The 16,117-nt window shown below is 48.8% G+C and overlaps 1 protein-coding gene across 1 annotated transcript in view; it reads left to right on the top strand.

Annotated features, from left to right (window-relative positions):
• LOC140426743 (eukaryotic peptide chain release factor subunit 1) overlaps positions 1–16,117 on the top strand; it is a 153,772-nt gene that overhangs the window by 102,098 nt on the left and 35,557 nt on the right. The window contains exons 3-5 of the mRNA XM_072511877.1: positions 9,904–10,079; positions 13,806–13,945; positions 15,164–15,302. Of these exons, the coding sequence (XP_072367978.1) occupies positions 9,904–10,079; positions 13,806–13,945; positions 15,164–15,302 (455 nt within the window). The remainder of the gene's footprint in view (positions 1–9,903; positions 10,080–13,805; positions 13,946–15,163; positions 15,303–16,117) is intronic.

Genomic DNA, 16,117 nt, shown 5'->3' with positions numbered 1-16,117 from the left:
AGTGTTGGGTGGGGTTACTGGGTTATGGGGATCGGGTGGAGGTGTTGACCGTGGGAAGGGTGCTCTTTCCAAGAGCCGGTGCATTCTCGATGGGCCGAATGGCCTCCTTCTGCACTGTAAATTCTATGTTAATCTATGGCAATTGCCGAATATACTGCCCCCACCATTCCGGCCCGCAGGTCCCTGCTCTCAACAAAAGTAGTCAATTCGGGATTACACCTTGTGGACGTGGGAGTAGTACGAGAACTCCCTCACCGTCAGCTGGCTAAATCTCCACAGATCTGCTCCCCCCGTTTGCTCCATGAACCCTCTCAGTTCCTTTGCCATCGCTGACAACCTGCCCGTTCTTGAACATGACCGGTCCAGGCTCGGGTCCAGGACTGTATTAAAGTCCCCGCCCATGATCAGCTTACGCAAGTCCAAGTCAGGGATCTTCCCTAGCATCCTAATAAAATCCACATCGTCCCAATCAGGGGCATACACACTGACCAGGACTACTCTCACCCCTTCGAGCTTACCCCTCACCTTAATGAACCTGCCACCCCCATCCACGACTGTGCCCTCCGCCTCAAATTGTACCCTTTTATTAATCAGGATCGCAACCCTCCTCGTCTTAGAATCAAGCCCCGAATGAAAGACCTGACCGACCCCGCCCTTCCTTAACCTAACCTGGTCTGCCACTTTCAGGTGCGTCTCCTGCAGCAAGACTATGTCCGCCTTCAGAACCCGCAGATGCGCAAACACACGTGCCTTCTTCACTGGCCTGTTTAACCCTCTAACATTCCAGGTGATCAGCCTGGTTGGGGGGCACTTCACCCCCCCCCCCCCATTTTGCTGCTCAGCCATCCCCTTTCCTTGGCCAGCCCCCCAGCCTTGTGTCGCGCTTCATCTGGCCCGCCTCCTGACCGGCTCCACCCATGACCTCCTCACTGTTGCCATGTCCAGTTTCCATCCCCGTCAGCAGAACGCCTCCCCCCGCCCCGCAACACCAACCTATCACCTAACCCCTGCTCTAATCTAACTATATGCACACACCCCACCTCGGCTTCCGTTGACTAGCCCCACTCAGGTAGCCTGGGGCTCCCAGCCTCGGCGCCAGCGCGTCTCCCACCTATTGTTCCCAGTCACCCCTCCCCCGACCCATCCATACCACTGCCCCAGATCAGCCCTACTTAAGCAAACACTCTATACAGTCATAAACAACCCCCACAATAGCACAATTCAAGTTAAACAAGAAGAAAAAAAAAGATAAGAAAGAACAGGCACTCTGTCCTTCCCACACAGAAAAAGATTGCACAAAGTTCCCCTGAAGCATCCATTTTAACCCAACCCGTTTAACTATTTCCTTTATTATTTTCCCCCCAGCCATACTCCAACTAATTAAAGAGCCCAAACAGGAAACATTCAGGTAAACCACGCAAAAAGCAGGCAAAAAAACCCACACATCCCTACCACCTTCCAACACCCTTAAAAAGGTCGAAAGAAGAAACGACAAAAACGGTCCCAAACATGCAGGCAATTTTCAAAACGGGACAGACACCACATATACTTAACGGTTCTAACATGAGTCCAAACGTCCTCAGCTCAGGGCCAGCCCTTGCTTCTTCACGCAGTCCATCGCCTCTTCAGGTTCCTCGAAATAGTGGTGCTGACCCTCGTACGTAACCCACAGTCACGCCGGAAAAAGCAGCCCGAATTTCACCTTGTTTTTATACAGTATCTCCTTCACCTGCCTGTAGCCTCCCCTCCCCCTGGCCACCTCAGCGCTCAAACCTTGGTAAACACGCAGGGTGGTATTGTCCCAGGTACAGCTTCAGGTGTTCTTTGCCCATTGCAGCACCCGTTCCTTGTCCAGGTACCTGTGAAAGCGTACCACCATCGCTCGTGGGGGACCCCCTCGTCGCGGCTGCCTCACCTGCACTCTGTGCCCTGTCCACCACCGGCAGGCGCGGGAATACCTCGTTCCCCAGCAACTTCTGAAACAAACCCTCCACATGCGCGGCTGCGTCTAGCCTCTCTGCCCCCTCCGGGAGGCCCACGATTCTCGCGTTCTGCTGGCGGGATCTGTTGTCCAGGTCCTCCAGCCTTTCCAGAAGCACTTTTTGCTGGTCCTCAGCCTCCGAATCTCCACCTCCGCCACCGTTTGAAAGCCTGCTCCTCCACTGACTTCTCCAACTGCTGGAGCTTCTCAGTCTGATCATCCAGCCTTTTCCTCATCCGGTCAATCGACTTCTGTAGCGGCTCCAAGTTGTCACGCTTCAGAGCCAAAACGCCCTCATGCATAGCCTGCAGCAGCTGCTCCATTGTGGGCTGGGCTGTCGGCGCCTTGCTCTGAACACCAGCCATGCTGGTCTCTCTCACAGCCTCCACTGTGCCCTTACTCAACCACTTCTTCTGCTGTTTACGGTCCCTTCGGCTTCTTAGGTCCATACAATTCTGTATGGGTCCTGTTCCTGAGTACTATTGCTTTCCAGTTCCATGCTCAAAAGCGCAAAAACGTCAGGGGAAAAGGTCCAAAAGTCCGACCGAAATGGGAGCCACCAAATGTGCGACCTACTCCTTCATAACCGCCACCGGAAGCTAAATCTGCCAATTTTAACTGACTCATGTTTCATGGCCATTTTCTGATGTGCAAACTCTCTCTCTTTATCTTTTTCCCTGATCTGTATCTCCCTTTCTCATTCTTTTTGTTCTGCTGGGGCTATTCTTTCTTTTCTCCGTTCTTCTCTCTCCTTTTCTTTTTCCTCTCTCTCTCTCTCTTTCATATTCAAACTGCTTTAATTCTTTCTCATGTTCCATTTGTTTAAGTTGTAACTGAATTTTTGCCATTTCCAATGAGTCAAACTGTATCTCAGGCAACTTTAAATGCTTAGCCACCGCCGTAATTACCTCATTTTTTCGCATTTTGTCAGGTAATGGTAACTGCAATGTTTTTGCCAAATCTAACAGTCTGATTTTAGTCTCTGGCGTGTGACCGTCTCAACCCCAAAAAACTTCAGAGCCTCTGAAAGAGCCATTGTCCACAACACACTCCCCACTTAAACTGGAATACCACACCTGAAAAGCAACCACACTATGGTCACCCCTCACTATCTTTAAGTTCACTAAGCCAATCCAATAGATAGACTTTTATCCCGGACGAGCCCCCAAATTGTTATGGGCCAGGGTTTAGAGAACCCCAAAGTGTATCATGGGAGTTCACCTGACCCACAACTTTTAATAGATTGTGGTATGGGGAGCACATGGCCCACTCTACAGGTGTGGTACAGCAGAAATCGAGAAGTATTTTTTAAAGCAAATCAATGTTTATTCTATGAACTCAAGTTAACCTTTTTAAAACATAGTGAACATCTTAGCAACCATTAATTCAAATACAAACCGCAAAGAATACAACACTAAGTAATCCTTAATACATTACCTTTTTAAAAAAAAAAAATATTTCATTAAAGTTTTCAAGCACAATTTTTCCCCTTACAAATCAACAAAAACGGTAACGTGATAACTGATATATAACATTGTTTAAATAATATAGTAAACTAACCAAATAACACACAGTAATGCTCCCCCCACCCCCTCTCCCCATTTAGAACACAAACAATTTACTACTCCCCCCCCCCCCCCCCCCCCCCCCGGGCTACTGCTGCTGGCTATCTATCTTCCCCCTAACGTTCTGCTAGATAGTCGAGGAATGGTTGCCACCGCCTGGTGAACCCTTGAGCCGATCCTCTCAGTGCAAACTTCATCCGCTCCAGTTTTATGAACCCCGCCATATCATTTATCCAGGCCTCCATGCCGGGGGGTTTCGCTTCCTTCCACATGAGTAAAATCCTACGCCTGGCTACTAGGGACGCAACGGCCACAATATCGGCCTCTTTCGCCTCCTGCACTCCCGGCTCATCCGCTACCCCAAATATAGCTAACCCCCAGCTTGGCTTGACCTGGACCTTTATCACCTTCGAGATCACTCCCGCCACTCCCCTCCAGTGCCGGACACGACCAAAACATGTGTGTGGTTCGCCGGGCTTCCCCCGCACCTCCCTCCACTCCGAAGAACCTGCTCAACCTCGCTCCCTTTATGTGTGCTCTATGTAGCACCTTAAATTGGACCAGGCTAAGCCTGGCACACGAGGAGAGGAATTTACCCTACTTAGGGCATCAGCCCACAAACTCTCCTCCCCGAGCTCTTCTTCCCATTTTCCCTTCAGTTCGTCTACCAGCTCCTCCCCCTCTTCTCTCATCTCCCGGTATATTTCGGACACTTTGCCCTCCCCGACCCATACCCCCGAAAGCACCCTGTCCTGGATCCCTTGTGTCGGGAGCAGCGGAAATTCCCTCACCAGTTGTCTCGTGAATGCTCTCACCTGCATATACCTAAAGATATTTCCCAGGGGCAGCTCATACTTTTCCTCTAGCGCTCCCAAACTCGCAAACGTCCCATCTATAAATAAGTCTCCCACTCTCCTGATTCCTGCCTGGTGCCAGCTCTGGAACCCTCCGTTCAGCCTCCCTGGGGCAAACCTATTATTGTTCCTGATCGGGGACCACACCGAGGCTCCCAGCACACCCCTCTGTCGCCTCCATTGCCCCCAGATATTTAATGTTGCCGCCACCACTGGGTTTGTGGTAAACCTTTTCGGGGAGAGCGGTAATGACGCCGTCACCAGCGCTTTTAAGCTTGTTCCTTTGCAGGACACCATCTCCAGCCTTTTCCACGCCGCCCGCTCTCCCTCTGATCATCCATTTACGGATCATCGCCACGTTGGCGGCCCAGTAGTAGTCACTCAAATTCGGCAACGCCTGTCCCCCTCTGTCTCTGCTACGTTGTAGGAACCCCCTCCTTATCCTCGGGGCCTTCCCTGCCCACACAAAGCTCATGATGCTCCTATCTATTTTTTTGAAAAAGACCTTAGTGATCAATATAGGGAGACATTGGAACACAAATAGGAACCTCGGGAGGACCATCATCTTAATCGCCTGCACTCTGCCCGCCAGTGACAGTGGCTGCATGTCCCACCTTTTGAAATCCTCTTCCATTTGTTCCACCAGCCGAGTCAGATTGAGTCTGTGTAAGGTTCCCCAGCTCCTGGCTATCTGAATCCCCAGGTATCGGAAGTTTCTTTCCACTCTCCTTAGCGGCAGGCCATCTATCCCTCTGCTGTGGTCCGCAGGGTGTATCACGAAAAGCTCACTCTTTCCCATGTTAAGCCTATATCCCGAGAAATCTCCAAACTCCCTCAATATCTGCATGACCTCTGTCATCCCCCCCACTGGATCCGCCACATCCAGCAGTAGGTCATCCGCGTAGAGTGACACTCGGTGTTCCTCTCCCCCACTAGCCACACCTCTCCATATCCTGGAGTCTCTCAGCGCTATGGCCAGTGGTTCAATTGCCAGCGCGAACAGTAATGGGGACAGCGGGCATCCCTGTCTTGTTCCCCTGTGTAGTCGAAAATACTCCGACCTTTGCCGATTTGTGACTACACTTGCCATTGGGGCCCCATAGAGGAGTTTAACCCAGCTGACAAACCCCTCCCCGAACCTCCGCAGCATCTCCCATAGATACTCCCACTCCACCCTATCAAATGCCTTCTCTGCATCCATTGCCGCCACTATCTCTGCCTCCCCCTCTGCTGGGGGCATCATTATCACCCCCAATAGCCGTCATACGTTGACATTCAATTGTCTCCCCTTTACGAACCCTGTCTGGTCTTCGTGCACCACCCCCGGGACACAATCCTCTATCCTCTTTGCCAGCAACTTGGCATCCACATTTAGGAGTGAGATAGGCCTATCGGACCCGCATTGCAGCGGGTCTTTATCTCGCTTCAAGATTAGTGATATCGTCGCCTCCGACATTGTCGGGGGTAGGGTCCCCCCTTCTCTGGCCTCGTTAAAGGTTCTTACCAGCAGCGGGGCCAACAAGTCCACATATTTTCTATAAAATTCCGCCGGGAACCCATCTGGTCCCGGGGCCTTCCCTGCCTGCATGTTCCCCAGCCCTTTGGTCACCTCGTCCACCCCAATTGGCGCCCCCAGGCCCTCCACCTCCTGCTCCTCCACCTTCGGGAACCTTAGTTGGTCCAGAAACTGCTGCATCCCCTCTTTTCCCTCCGGGGGTCGGGACCTATATAACCTCTCATAAAATCATAAAAGGTCTTGAACACCTCATTTATTTTCCCTGCTCTCCGCACCGTGGCTCCCGTTTCATCCCTAACTCCCCCTATCTCCCTCGCCGCTGTCCTCTTTCGAAGCTGGTGGGCCAACAGGCGACTCGCCTTTTCCCCATATTCATATCTCATCCCCTGTGCCTTCCTCCACTGTGCCTCTGCCCTGCCTGTGGTCAGCAGGTCGAACTCTGTCTGGCGCGTCGCCTCTCCCTGTATAGTCCTTCATCCGGGGCCTCCGCATATTTTTTATCTACCCTCAGAACCTCCCCCAGTAATCTTTCCCTTTCTTTGGCCTCTGTTTTTCCCCTTGTGAGCCCTGATGGAGATCAACTCTCCCCTGACCACCGCCTTCAGTGCTTCCCATACTACCCCTACTCGGACCTCCCCATCATCGTTGGCCTCCAGGTACCTTTCGATACATCCCCGCACTCTTTCGCAGACCATCTCATCCGCCAATAATCCCACATCCAGTAGCCAGAGCGGACGCTGCTCCCTCTCCTCTCCTAGTTCCAGATCCACCCAGTGTGGGGCATGGTCAGAAACAGCTATGGCTGAGTACTCAGTTCCTTCCACCCTCGAAATCAGTGACCTTCCCAAAACGAAGAAATCTATCCAGGAGTATACCTTATGGACATGGGAGAAAAAAGAGAACTCTTTGGCCAGCGGCCTAGCAAATCGCCACGGATCCACTCCCCCCATTTGGTCCATAAACCCCCTAAGCACCTTGGCCGCTGCCGGCCTTCTTCCGGTCCTAGATCTAGATCTATCTAACCTTGGGTCCAGCACGGTGTTGAAGTCCCCGCCCCCCCCATTGCCAGGTTTCCTACCTCCAGGTCCGGGATACGTCCCAGCATCCGCTTCATAAATCCCGCATCATCCCAATTCGGGGCATATACATTAACCAACACAACCTCCATTCCCTGCAGTCTGCCACTCACCATCACATATCTGCCACCGCTGTCCGCTACAATGTTCCTAGCCTCGAACGACACCCGTTTCCCCACCAATATGGCCACCCCTCTATTCTTTGCGTCCAGCCCTGAGTGGAACACGTGTCCCACCCACCCTTTCCTTAACCTAACCTGGTCCGCCACCTTCGGGTGCGTCTCTTGGAGCATGGCCACGTCTGCCTTCAGTCACTTTAATTGCGCGAACACTCGGGCCCTCTTAATTGACCCATTTAGGCCTCTCGCGTTCCACGTGATCAGCCGGACTGGGGGGCTGCCCGCCCCCCCCTCCCCTGTCGACTAGCCATCACCCTCTCTGGGCCTGTCCCACGTCCCGGTTCCGCGCACCCACCCGTCCCCCAGGCGGCGCATTCCCGCCCCTACCACCTTTTCTTTTACCAGTTCCCTTTCGATCTCCGCAGCAGCAACCCAGTTATCCCCCCTCCCACTAGACCCCCATCTAGCATGGTTACTCCCACCATATTGCTTCCGAAAGTCAGCTGACTCCAGCTTCTCCTGCTCTCTCCTTGACCCCCCCGTGTGAGGAACTCCCATCCACCTTGTGCCTATCTTCCCACCATCATCATTCTGACACGGGAAAGAGAAAAAGAAACACCACGCTCTCTAGAGCCGTCCCGCCCCTCATGGCGCAGCTCCCCCTACAGCCCCATTCCCCATCCCCCGCCTGTGTCTCTTCTCCCCCCCCCCCCCCCCCACCGGCGCCCACATTTCTCAATGTCCCCCCCCCCATCTCCCCAATTTACATCTCTATGTACATCAGCATTGTCGTTTCCCCTCCAACATCAGTCCCTCAGTTCTGATCCAGTTTCTCGTTTTTAATGAAGGTCCATGCTTCTTCCGCCGTTTCGAAATAGTAATGTCTCTCCTGGTGTATGACCCACAGTCGCGCCGGCTGCAACATCCCAAACTTCACTTTCTTCTTGTGCAGCACTTCCTTGGCTCGATTGAAGCTTGCCCTCCTTCTCGCCACCTCCGCACTCCAATCCTGATACACTCGTATCACCGCATTCTCCCATCTACTACTTCGTACCTTCTTGGCCCATCTCAGAACCACCTCTCTGTCATTGAAGCGGTGAAATTGCACGATCATTGCCCTCGGTTGTTCTCCAGCCTTTGGTCTCCTCGCAGGGACCCGATGGGCCCCTTCCACTTCCAAGGGGCCCGAGGGGGCCTCAGCTCCCATTAGCGAGCGTAGCATCGTGCTCGCATAAGCCCCGCCGTCAGCTCCTCCACTCCCTCGGGAGACCCAGGATCCTGAGGTTCTTTCTCCGTGATCTGTTTTCCAGTACTTCAATCCTTTCGGTGCACTTCTTATGGAGCGCCTCGTGCACCTGCATTTTGACCGCTAGGCCCAGGATCTCGTCCTCGTTGTCAGTCACCTTCTGCTCCACCACACGGAGCTCTATCTCCTGGGCCTTTTGTGTCTCTTTAAGCCCCTCAATTGCTTGTAGCATCGGGGCCAGCACATGCTTTTTTAGCAGCTCCACACACCGTCTTAAGAATTCATCCTGGTCCGGTCCCCATGTCGCCTGGGCTCCCTCCGCCGCCATCTTGCTCCTTTCTTCCTTCTGCCACTGCCCTTGAGGATTCTTCGAGATCTGGCCGCCGTCGCTGATATTTTTCTTTTCCGCTGGGGGGGACTCCCTGTTGTCTCACCCCACACCGGGTTTGTCCCGAAAAAATTCCCCGTTGGGGCTCTTAAAAGAGCCCGAAGGTCCGTTCGAGCTGGAGCCGCCGAAACGTGCGGCTTAGCTGGTCATCGCCGCAACCGGAAGTCCTTAATACATTCTCAAACAACACCCAGAAGACAAAAGAAACACCTTTTAACAGAAGCACATCAGTTTAAATTCACTACTGAGAACATTTATAATTCTGAATTCACCAAATGATCAAGAGATAGTCTTTTCATGGCAGAGAGAACAACAAGACATCTGCTTTGTCTGGCTTCAGCTCCAACACTGAAATGAAACCAAAGAAACACAGACACACCCAAGCTTTTCTCGAAGTGAAACTGAAAAGCAGAGCCAGAGCTCAGCTCCACCCACACTCTGACATCACTGCAGTAACATGAGCAGCCAAATATTTCGTAAAGTGACATTCTCATGACAACGCCAACTTTCCACCTGTTAGGAATCTGAATGCCCAAGCTTGGATTGCTAGGCCACAACCCTGGAACTAGGGGCTGGTTTAGCACAGTGAGCTAAATCGTTGGCTTGTAATACAGAACAATGCCAGCAGCTTGGGTTCAATTCCTGTACCAGCCTCTCCAAACAGGCGCCGGAATGTGGTGACTAGGGGCTTTTCACAGTAACTTCATTGAAGCCTACTCGTGACGATAAGCAATTATTATTATTATATAATTATTGGGGACAGGAGGGTCAAATTAAGTTGAGTTATGCTGTCATTTAATGTTGCTGATGCTATCAAATCCTGATGTTCGTGTTTAAGGTTTACCCACCAATAAGGCAAGAGTGCTGAGAACTGACGTTGCCAAATCTACCCTGTATCATCCAAGCATTACAAAGCACTCTTATCAGAAACGCAAGTGTAAATGGAGTTGAAATCAGCCATGATTGAATGGTGGAGTGGACTCGATGGGCCGAATGGCCTTACTTCCACTCCTATGTCTTATGGTCTTGCTGGGCTTCGTGGGCTGTATTGCCAGGGCTCAATCCACATTTTGTGCCAGGAAGTATTAGGTTGCGCACTAATAGGTTAAAGAATGTTTCTATCCTTTCATTACTACTGACAGCTTGTTCTTTCCTTAGGAATGGCACCAGTATGATTTCGCTCATCATTCCTCCCAAAGACCAGATCTCACGAGTAGCAAAGATGTTGGCGGATGAATTTGGCACTGCCTCAAACATCAAATCTCGAGTGAACCGTCTATCTGTGCTGGGGGCCATTACGTCTGTGCAACAGCGTCTTAAACTATATAATAAAGGTCAGTCTTTTCTCCATTTTACACAATGTCCCTTGGAGTTTGTATGCTTTCTGTGGTGAACCGACTGTTAAGTGTTCACATTAAAGCTCCCTCTTGTGTTGAAGGTTATTTTAAGCCTCCCTCCCCTTGGCTTAGTGGGTAAAGCATAACTGACCTGGTATGTTGACCACGAGCTCCACATGACCTTGTGTCATTTAACTGGCAGGAACAAAGAAATCAGTCAACGTTCCTAACCTGATGTGGAAAGTCCAAGTTAATGACCATGATTCAACAGTACAAATTCGGCTTAGAATGAACCGAGACTGAAGTAAATGATGGTTAACGGCAGCAGTGCGTGATGAGGAATGGTGTAGAATAAATAAGAAACTGGACATTGTACGGTGGCCTGGGCTGGAAAAACCACAGAGCCAGAAAGGAATGAACTGTGGAGCCCAAAAAAACTCTAGGATCTGGGAGACGAGCTGAGTCATGTAGAAAAAAGAAAGGGCGGAGTTAGGCGAAGAAAATTGACTTAATTTTGTAATGCAACAGGAAAAAAGTAGTATTTTGGTAAACCATTTACTCAGCCTGAATGTGAGGCTGCCTCTGACTACATTGCAAGTTGAGCTCCATAAAGCATGAAACATCACGAAGATCTTTGGCAAACTGTGAAGATGTAATGATGCCACAGTACAAGTGTGACCCCCCCCCCCCCCCCCAATAAAAACAGTATAGACAGAGTTGATTTATAACATTCAGTGGTGCCTTATGTAGTGTTGAACCCGCCATGTAAAACCACTCTTAGTCCCACAGTTTATCTATGGTTACAAAAGCAGAACCAGAGTATGGTGCTCAAAATTATTTGATCTCTCTGCACCCCTCTTCCCATTTAATTGTCTTCTTTTGTTCAAAACTGAGCAAATTAACTTTCTACTAGGAAGGCAATGGAGTTCCATGCTTTCTTATTCCACAGTTTTGGTCATCGTAAAGTGAATTCTGCGCATTGGCTCCCTACATTAGCACTGCCAATGGAGAATGCTTAGTAAATGGAGTCCTGATGACATCAAGACTCATGACAAGCTAGGTCTCGAGTGCTCTAGATTATGGATCAAGGATTTGCATCAAGAATGGGCGGCATGGTAGCACAGTGGTTAGCACTGTTGTTTCACTGCACCAGAGTCCCAGATTCGATTCCTGCTTGGGTCACTGTCTGTAGAGTCTGCATGTTCTCCCCGTGTCTGCGTGGGTTTCCTCTGGGTGCTCCGGTTTCCTCCCAGAAATCCTGAAAGATGTGTTTGTTAGGTGAATTGGACATTCTGAATTCTCCCTCAGTGGACCCGAACAGGCGACGGGGGATTTTCACGGTAACTTCATTGCAGTGTTAATGTAAGCCTACTTGTGACAATAATAAGGATTATTACTATTTAACAATTGGTAACGAGTTCAAAGCGTTCTCTGACGACATAGTGGCCTGTGAAAAATGCTGAGACTTTGGAGCCCTCTGGAGATTATGAGGGAGGATTTTTTAAATTGATAAATCGAGTCTCTTGTGATATAATGGCACTGGGTCCTGTTAAAGTTTGGTGCACGTGGGGACATTTTTGCTGTTCAATACTTGGCCAAAGCGCTTGACATTACATGTATTAAGATGGGGGTCCAGGGTGATGAGTTAATGAATTAAAAGATATTTTTGTTTTGCTATATTCGTACCAATGGAGTAACAATACTTGATCATATTAGTAGCTGCAGTGACATGGGCAGTTAAATGAGGCTAAAGTTAAATTTCATCCTTCAAGTACTTTGCCGGTCTTACGTGCAGGAGTATTTTCAAATGCGACGAAAGTTTAGTCAGTTTGGCAATTGAAAGTAAGGGGTAGAGAGAGAATGTTTTCACTTTTCTGAATAGTTGAAAATATATTTTTCTTCATTCACGTATGCCTGGGCCAGCATTTATTGTCCACCCCGGGTAAAGATGGCAGATTTAGAACATAGAACAATAGAAAATACAGCACAGGACCGGCCCTTTGGCCCACGATGTTGTGCCGACGTATCCAATAGTCGCATGAAGGTCCCTAATGTTTCCGACTCCACTACTTCCACAGGCAGTGCATTCCATGCCCCCACTACTCTCTGGGTAAAGAACCTACCTCTGACATCCCCCCTATATCTTCCAGCATTCACCTTAAATTTATGTCCCCTTGTAATGGTTTGTTCTACCCGGGGAAAAAGTCTCTGACTGTCTACTCTATCTATTCCCTTGATCATCTTATAAACCTCTATCAAGTCTCCCCTCATCCTTCTCCGTTCTAATGAGAAAAGGCCGAGCACCCTCAACCTTTCCTCGTAAGAGCTACTCTCCATTCCAGGCAACATCTTGGTAAATCTCCTTTGCGCCTTTTCCAAAGCTTCCACATCCTTCCTAAAATGAGGTGACCAGAACTGAACATAGTACTCCAAATGTGGCCGTACCAAGGTTTTGTACAGCTGCATCATCACCTCACGGCTCTTAAATTCAATCCCTCTGCTAATGAACACTAGCTCACCATAGGCCTTCTTCACAGCTCTATCCGCTTGAGTGGCAACTTTCAAAGACCTATGAACATAGACGCCAAGATCTCTGCTCCTCCACATTGCCAAGAACCCTACCATTAACCCTGTATTTCGCATTCATATTTGTCCTTCCAAAATGGACAACTTCACACTTTTCAGGGTTAAACTCCATCTGCCACTTAGCCCAGCTCTGCATCCTATCTATGTCTCTTTGCAGCCGACAATAGCCCTCCTCACTATCCACAAGTCCACCAATCTTCGTATCGTCTGCAAATTTACTGACCCACCCTTCAACTCCCTGATCCAAGTCATTAATGAAAATCACAAACAGCAGAGGACCCAGAACCGATCCCTGCGGTACGCCACTGATAACTGGGCTCCAGGCTGAATATTTGCCATCCACCACCACTCTCTGACTTCTATCAGTTAGCCAGTTCGTTATCCAACTGGCCAAATTTCCCACTATCCCATGCTTCCTTACTTTCAGCATAAGCCTACCATGGGGAACCTTATCAAATGCTGTACTAAAATCCATGTACACTACATCCACTGCTTTACCTTCATCCACGTGCTTGGTCACCTCCTCAAAGAATTCAATAAGACTTGTAAGGCAAGACCTACCCCTCACAAATCCGTGCTGACTATCCCTAATCAAGCAGTGACTTTCCAGATGCTCAGAAATCCTATCCTTCAGTACCCTTTCCATGACTTTGCCTACCACCGAAGTAAGACTAACTGGCCTGTAATTCCCAGGGTTATCCCTATTCCCTTTTTTGAACAGGGGCACGACATTCGCCACTCTCCAATCCCCTGGTACCGCCCCTGTTGACAGTGAGGACGAAAAGATCATTGCCAATTGCTCTGCAATTTCATCTCTTGCTTCCCATAGAATCCTTGGATATATCCTGTCAGGCCCGGGGGACTTGTCTATCCTCAAGGACATTAGTGAACCAGATGGGTTTTTATGACCATGGACAATGGTTTTGTTGTGATCATTAGACTTGTAATTCCAGATTTTTATTGAATTCAAATTTCACCATTTGCTGTGGTGGGATCTGAACCTGGGTCCCCCAGAGCATTACTCTGGGTTAGTTGTCCAGTGACTATTACTACGCCACTGGGTGGGAGGCCATTTGGGTGGGACTGTTTATTTTAAACAGGAATACCTGACCTTTCTGTATCTGTCCTATTTTGTAGTACCGCCTAATGGTTTGGTTGTCTACTGTGGAACAATTGTAACGGAAGAAGGCAAAGAAAAGAAAGTTAACATTGATTTTGAGCCTTTCAAACCAATTAACACATCACTATACCTCTGTGACAATAAATTTCACACAGAAGTAAGTAACTTTTGCTATGTTTTCCTTGTGGTGCCAGCTCTCTCGGTATATTTGCCAAACATTGCTGTTTATTTCCAAGCTGTCCCCAGTGGCCCTGTTGTCAATTCCAACGCAAAGCTGAGTTGCTCAGACCAGTGAGTCCTGGTCTGATTGCTCATCTGTTCTGAGGTAGACCGGCTGGCAAGTGGCTTGATCCTGGATGAGGGAGGACCATTCATCCAAAGTTCCTCCTTGCCATTCCTCATCTCCCTAGTTGACTGATTTTTCACTTCCCCATTTCTCTGATTGCTTCAACCGCACAACACTTTGTTTGGAATCTTCAGATTTTCATTATGAACAAGTAGCCAAAGGGCGGCATGGTGGTTAGTACTGCTATCTCACGGTGCCGAGGACGCGGGTTCGATCCCGGACCCGGGTCACTGTCCATGTGGAGTTGCACGTTCTCCCCGTGCTTGTGTGGTTATCCCCCGCCCCCCACCCAAAATGCAGGCAAGGTGGATTGGCCACACTAAATTGCCCCTTAATTGGGGGGAAAAGTAATTGAATAGTCTAAATTTATATAAAAAACAAGTAGCCAATTGAAGCTGCATTCTTTTTAACTTCTTGGACGAAGGAAAGAATTATATTTGCCGCACACTTTCACAATGTCAGGACTCCCCAAAACACTTTACAACCAGTGAAACATTTTTTTGAAGTGTCAACCACTGTTGTAATGTAGCAAACGTGGCAGCCCATTTGTGCACAACAAGCCCCACTAACAACCATGTGATAGTGAACATGTTTTTAATTGTGTCAGTTAAATTGGGACACCAATAGGACCCCAGCTTTTTAAATACTGACATGGATATTTTGTCTAGCTGTGGGGTGCAAAGAAATTCTCAGTTTAATGTTGCATCTGAAAGAATGCACCTCCAATATTGCAGCACTCCCTCAGTAGTGTACTGGGAGTGTCAGCCTCCATTGTCCAGTCAAGTTGCTGAATGGGATTTGAACGCTTAAAGCATCGTCTGAGTGACAGGTAAAACTACCTGTTGAATAAGACAAGTACCCAGCCCATCACAGGCTTATTCTGCTCACTAGGTCAGGAGGCTCTCTGGTCCAAGGTGAATAAATTGTTCAGCACTATCTGGTACTTAGGAGTTCTGTCCTTTACACAACTTCTCCAATGGATATTTTGGATGTTAAAATTGTTTGCACTACTTTTACTTCTCTTGAAAGGCTCTCACTGCGCTACTGTCAGATGACAGCAAATTTGGGTTCATCGTAATTGACGGTACTGGAGCTTTGTTCGGTACTCTCCAGGGGAACACACGGGAGGTACTACACAAGTTCACTGTGGATCTACCAAAGAAGCATGGTAAGGAGGGAGCTATTGATTCCTATAGTTTATAGTATCAAATACACAGAGGTTTATCAGCCTTTCCAGTGTTTTTGTTTCTCTATCCGTTTTTGAAATGGTTTCTTGTATCATTTGCAATTTCACTAACCTCTGATTAAAACTTGAGAAGCCTTATAAATCTTTCCCCCAATGAAATTTTGAATTTAACTTGAGTATTGTCAGGCTGTGGCGGGGGTGGGGGGGGAAGGTTGAAACCATGCATCCAATTCCAATTCCTATTCCATCTCTGTTCACACAGCTGCAGTTTGTAGTTGGATAGTGATTCGGAGCAGGATTTCAGGCTGACTTTTCAATTATCCGCCTGCTCAACTAATCTGGGGTCCTAAGATCAAAGTTGAGGAACTTTATTGCAGAGATCAACTAATTCAATACAACAGGACCCAAAGCTAGGTTTAGTTTATAGCCAGAGATTGAGCAGAAGGTATTAAGTGTAGTCATTTTGCCATCGATGGAGGGTGTTGGATCTGTAATGTATTGCAATAGTGGACAATAGTTCAAACTGTGTCTGCAACTTTTTTCTGCTTGCGAATAGCTCTGGAGTAGGATCAAACGAGTACTGGTGGTCCACTTCTAAAATAAGAGTCCACCAACGTCTTCATCCTCAGCACATATGCTCTAAGAAAGAATTTCCCCCCTGAGGACGGACTTAAAAGTCTCCCACAACGTGCAGGAGGAGATTGAGTTGGACCGATTTGATTTAACGCACTCTTTAATAAAGGTGGACAGGGGCTTGCAAATTTGTTTATCACCACACATACACACGCCTGGGGGGG

Source organism: Scyliorhinus torazame, chromosome 7 (genome assembly GCF_047496885.1).
Source record: "Scyliorhinus torazame isolate Kashiwa2021f chromosome 7, sScyTor2.1, whole genome shotgun sequence".
NCBI lineage: Eukaryota > Metazoa > Chordata > Chondrichthyes > Carcharhiniformes > Scyliorhinidae > Scyliorhinus > Scyliorhinus torazame.
The sequence above is the reverse complement of the archived record's forward strand: the minus strand, read 5'-3'. Positions and strand labels throughout refer to the sequence as shown.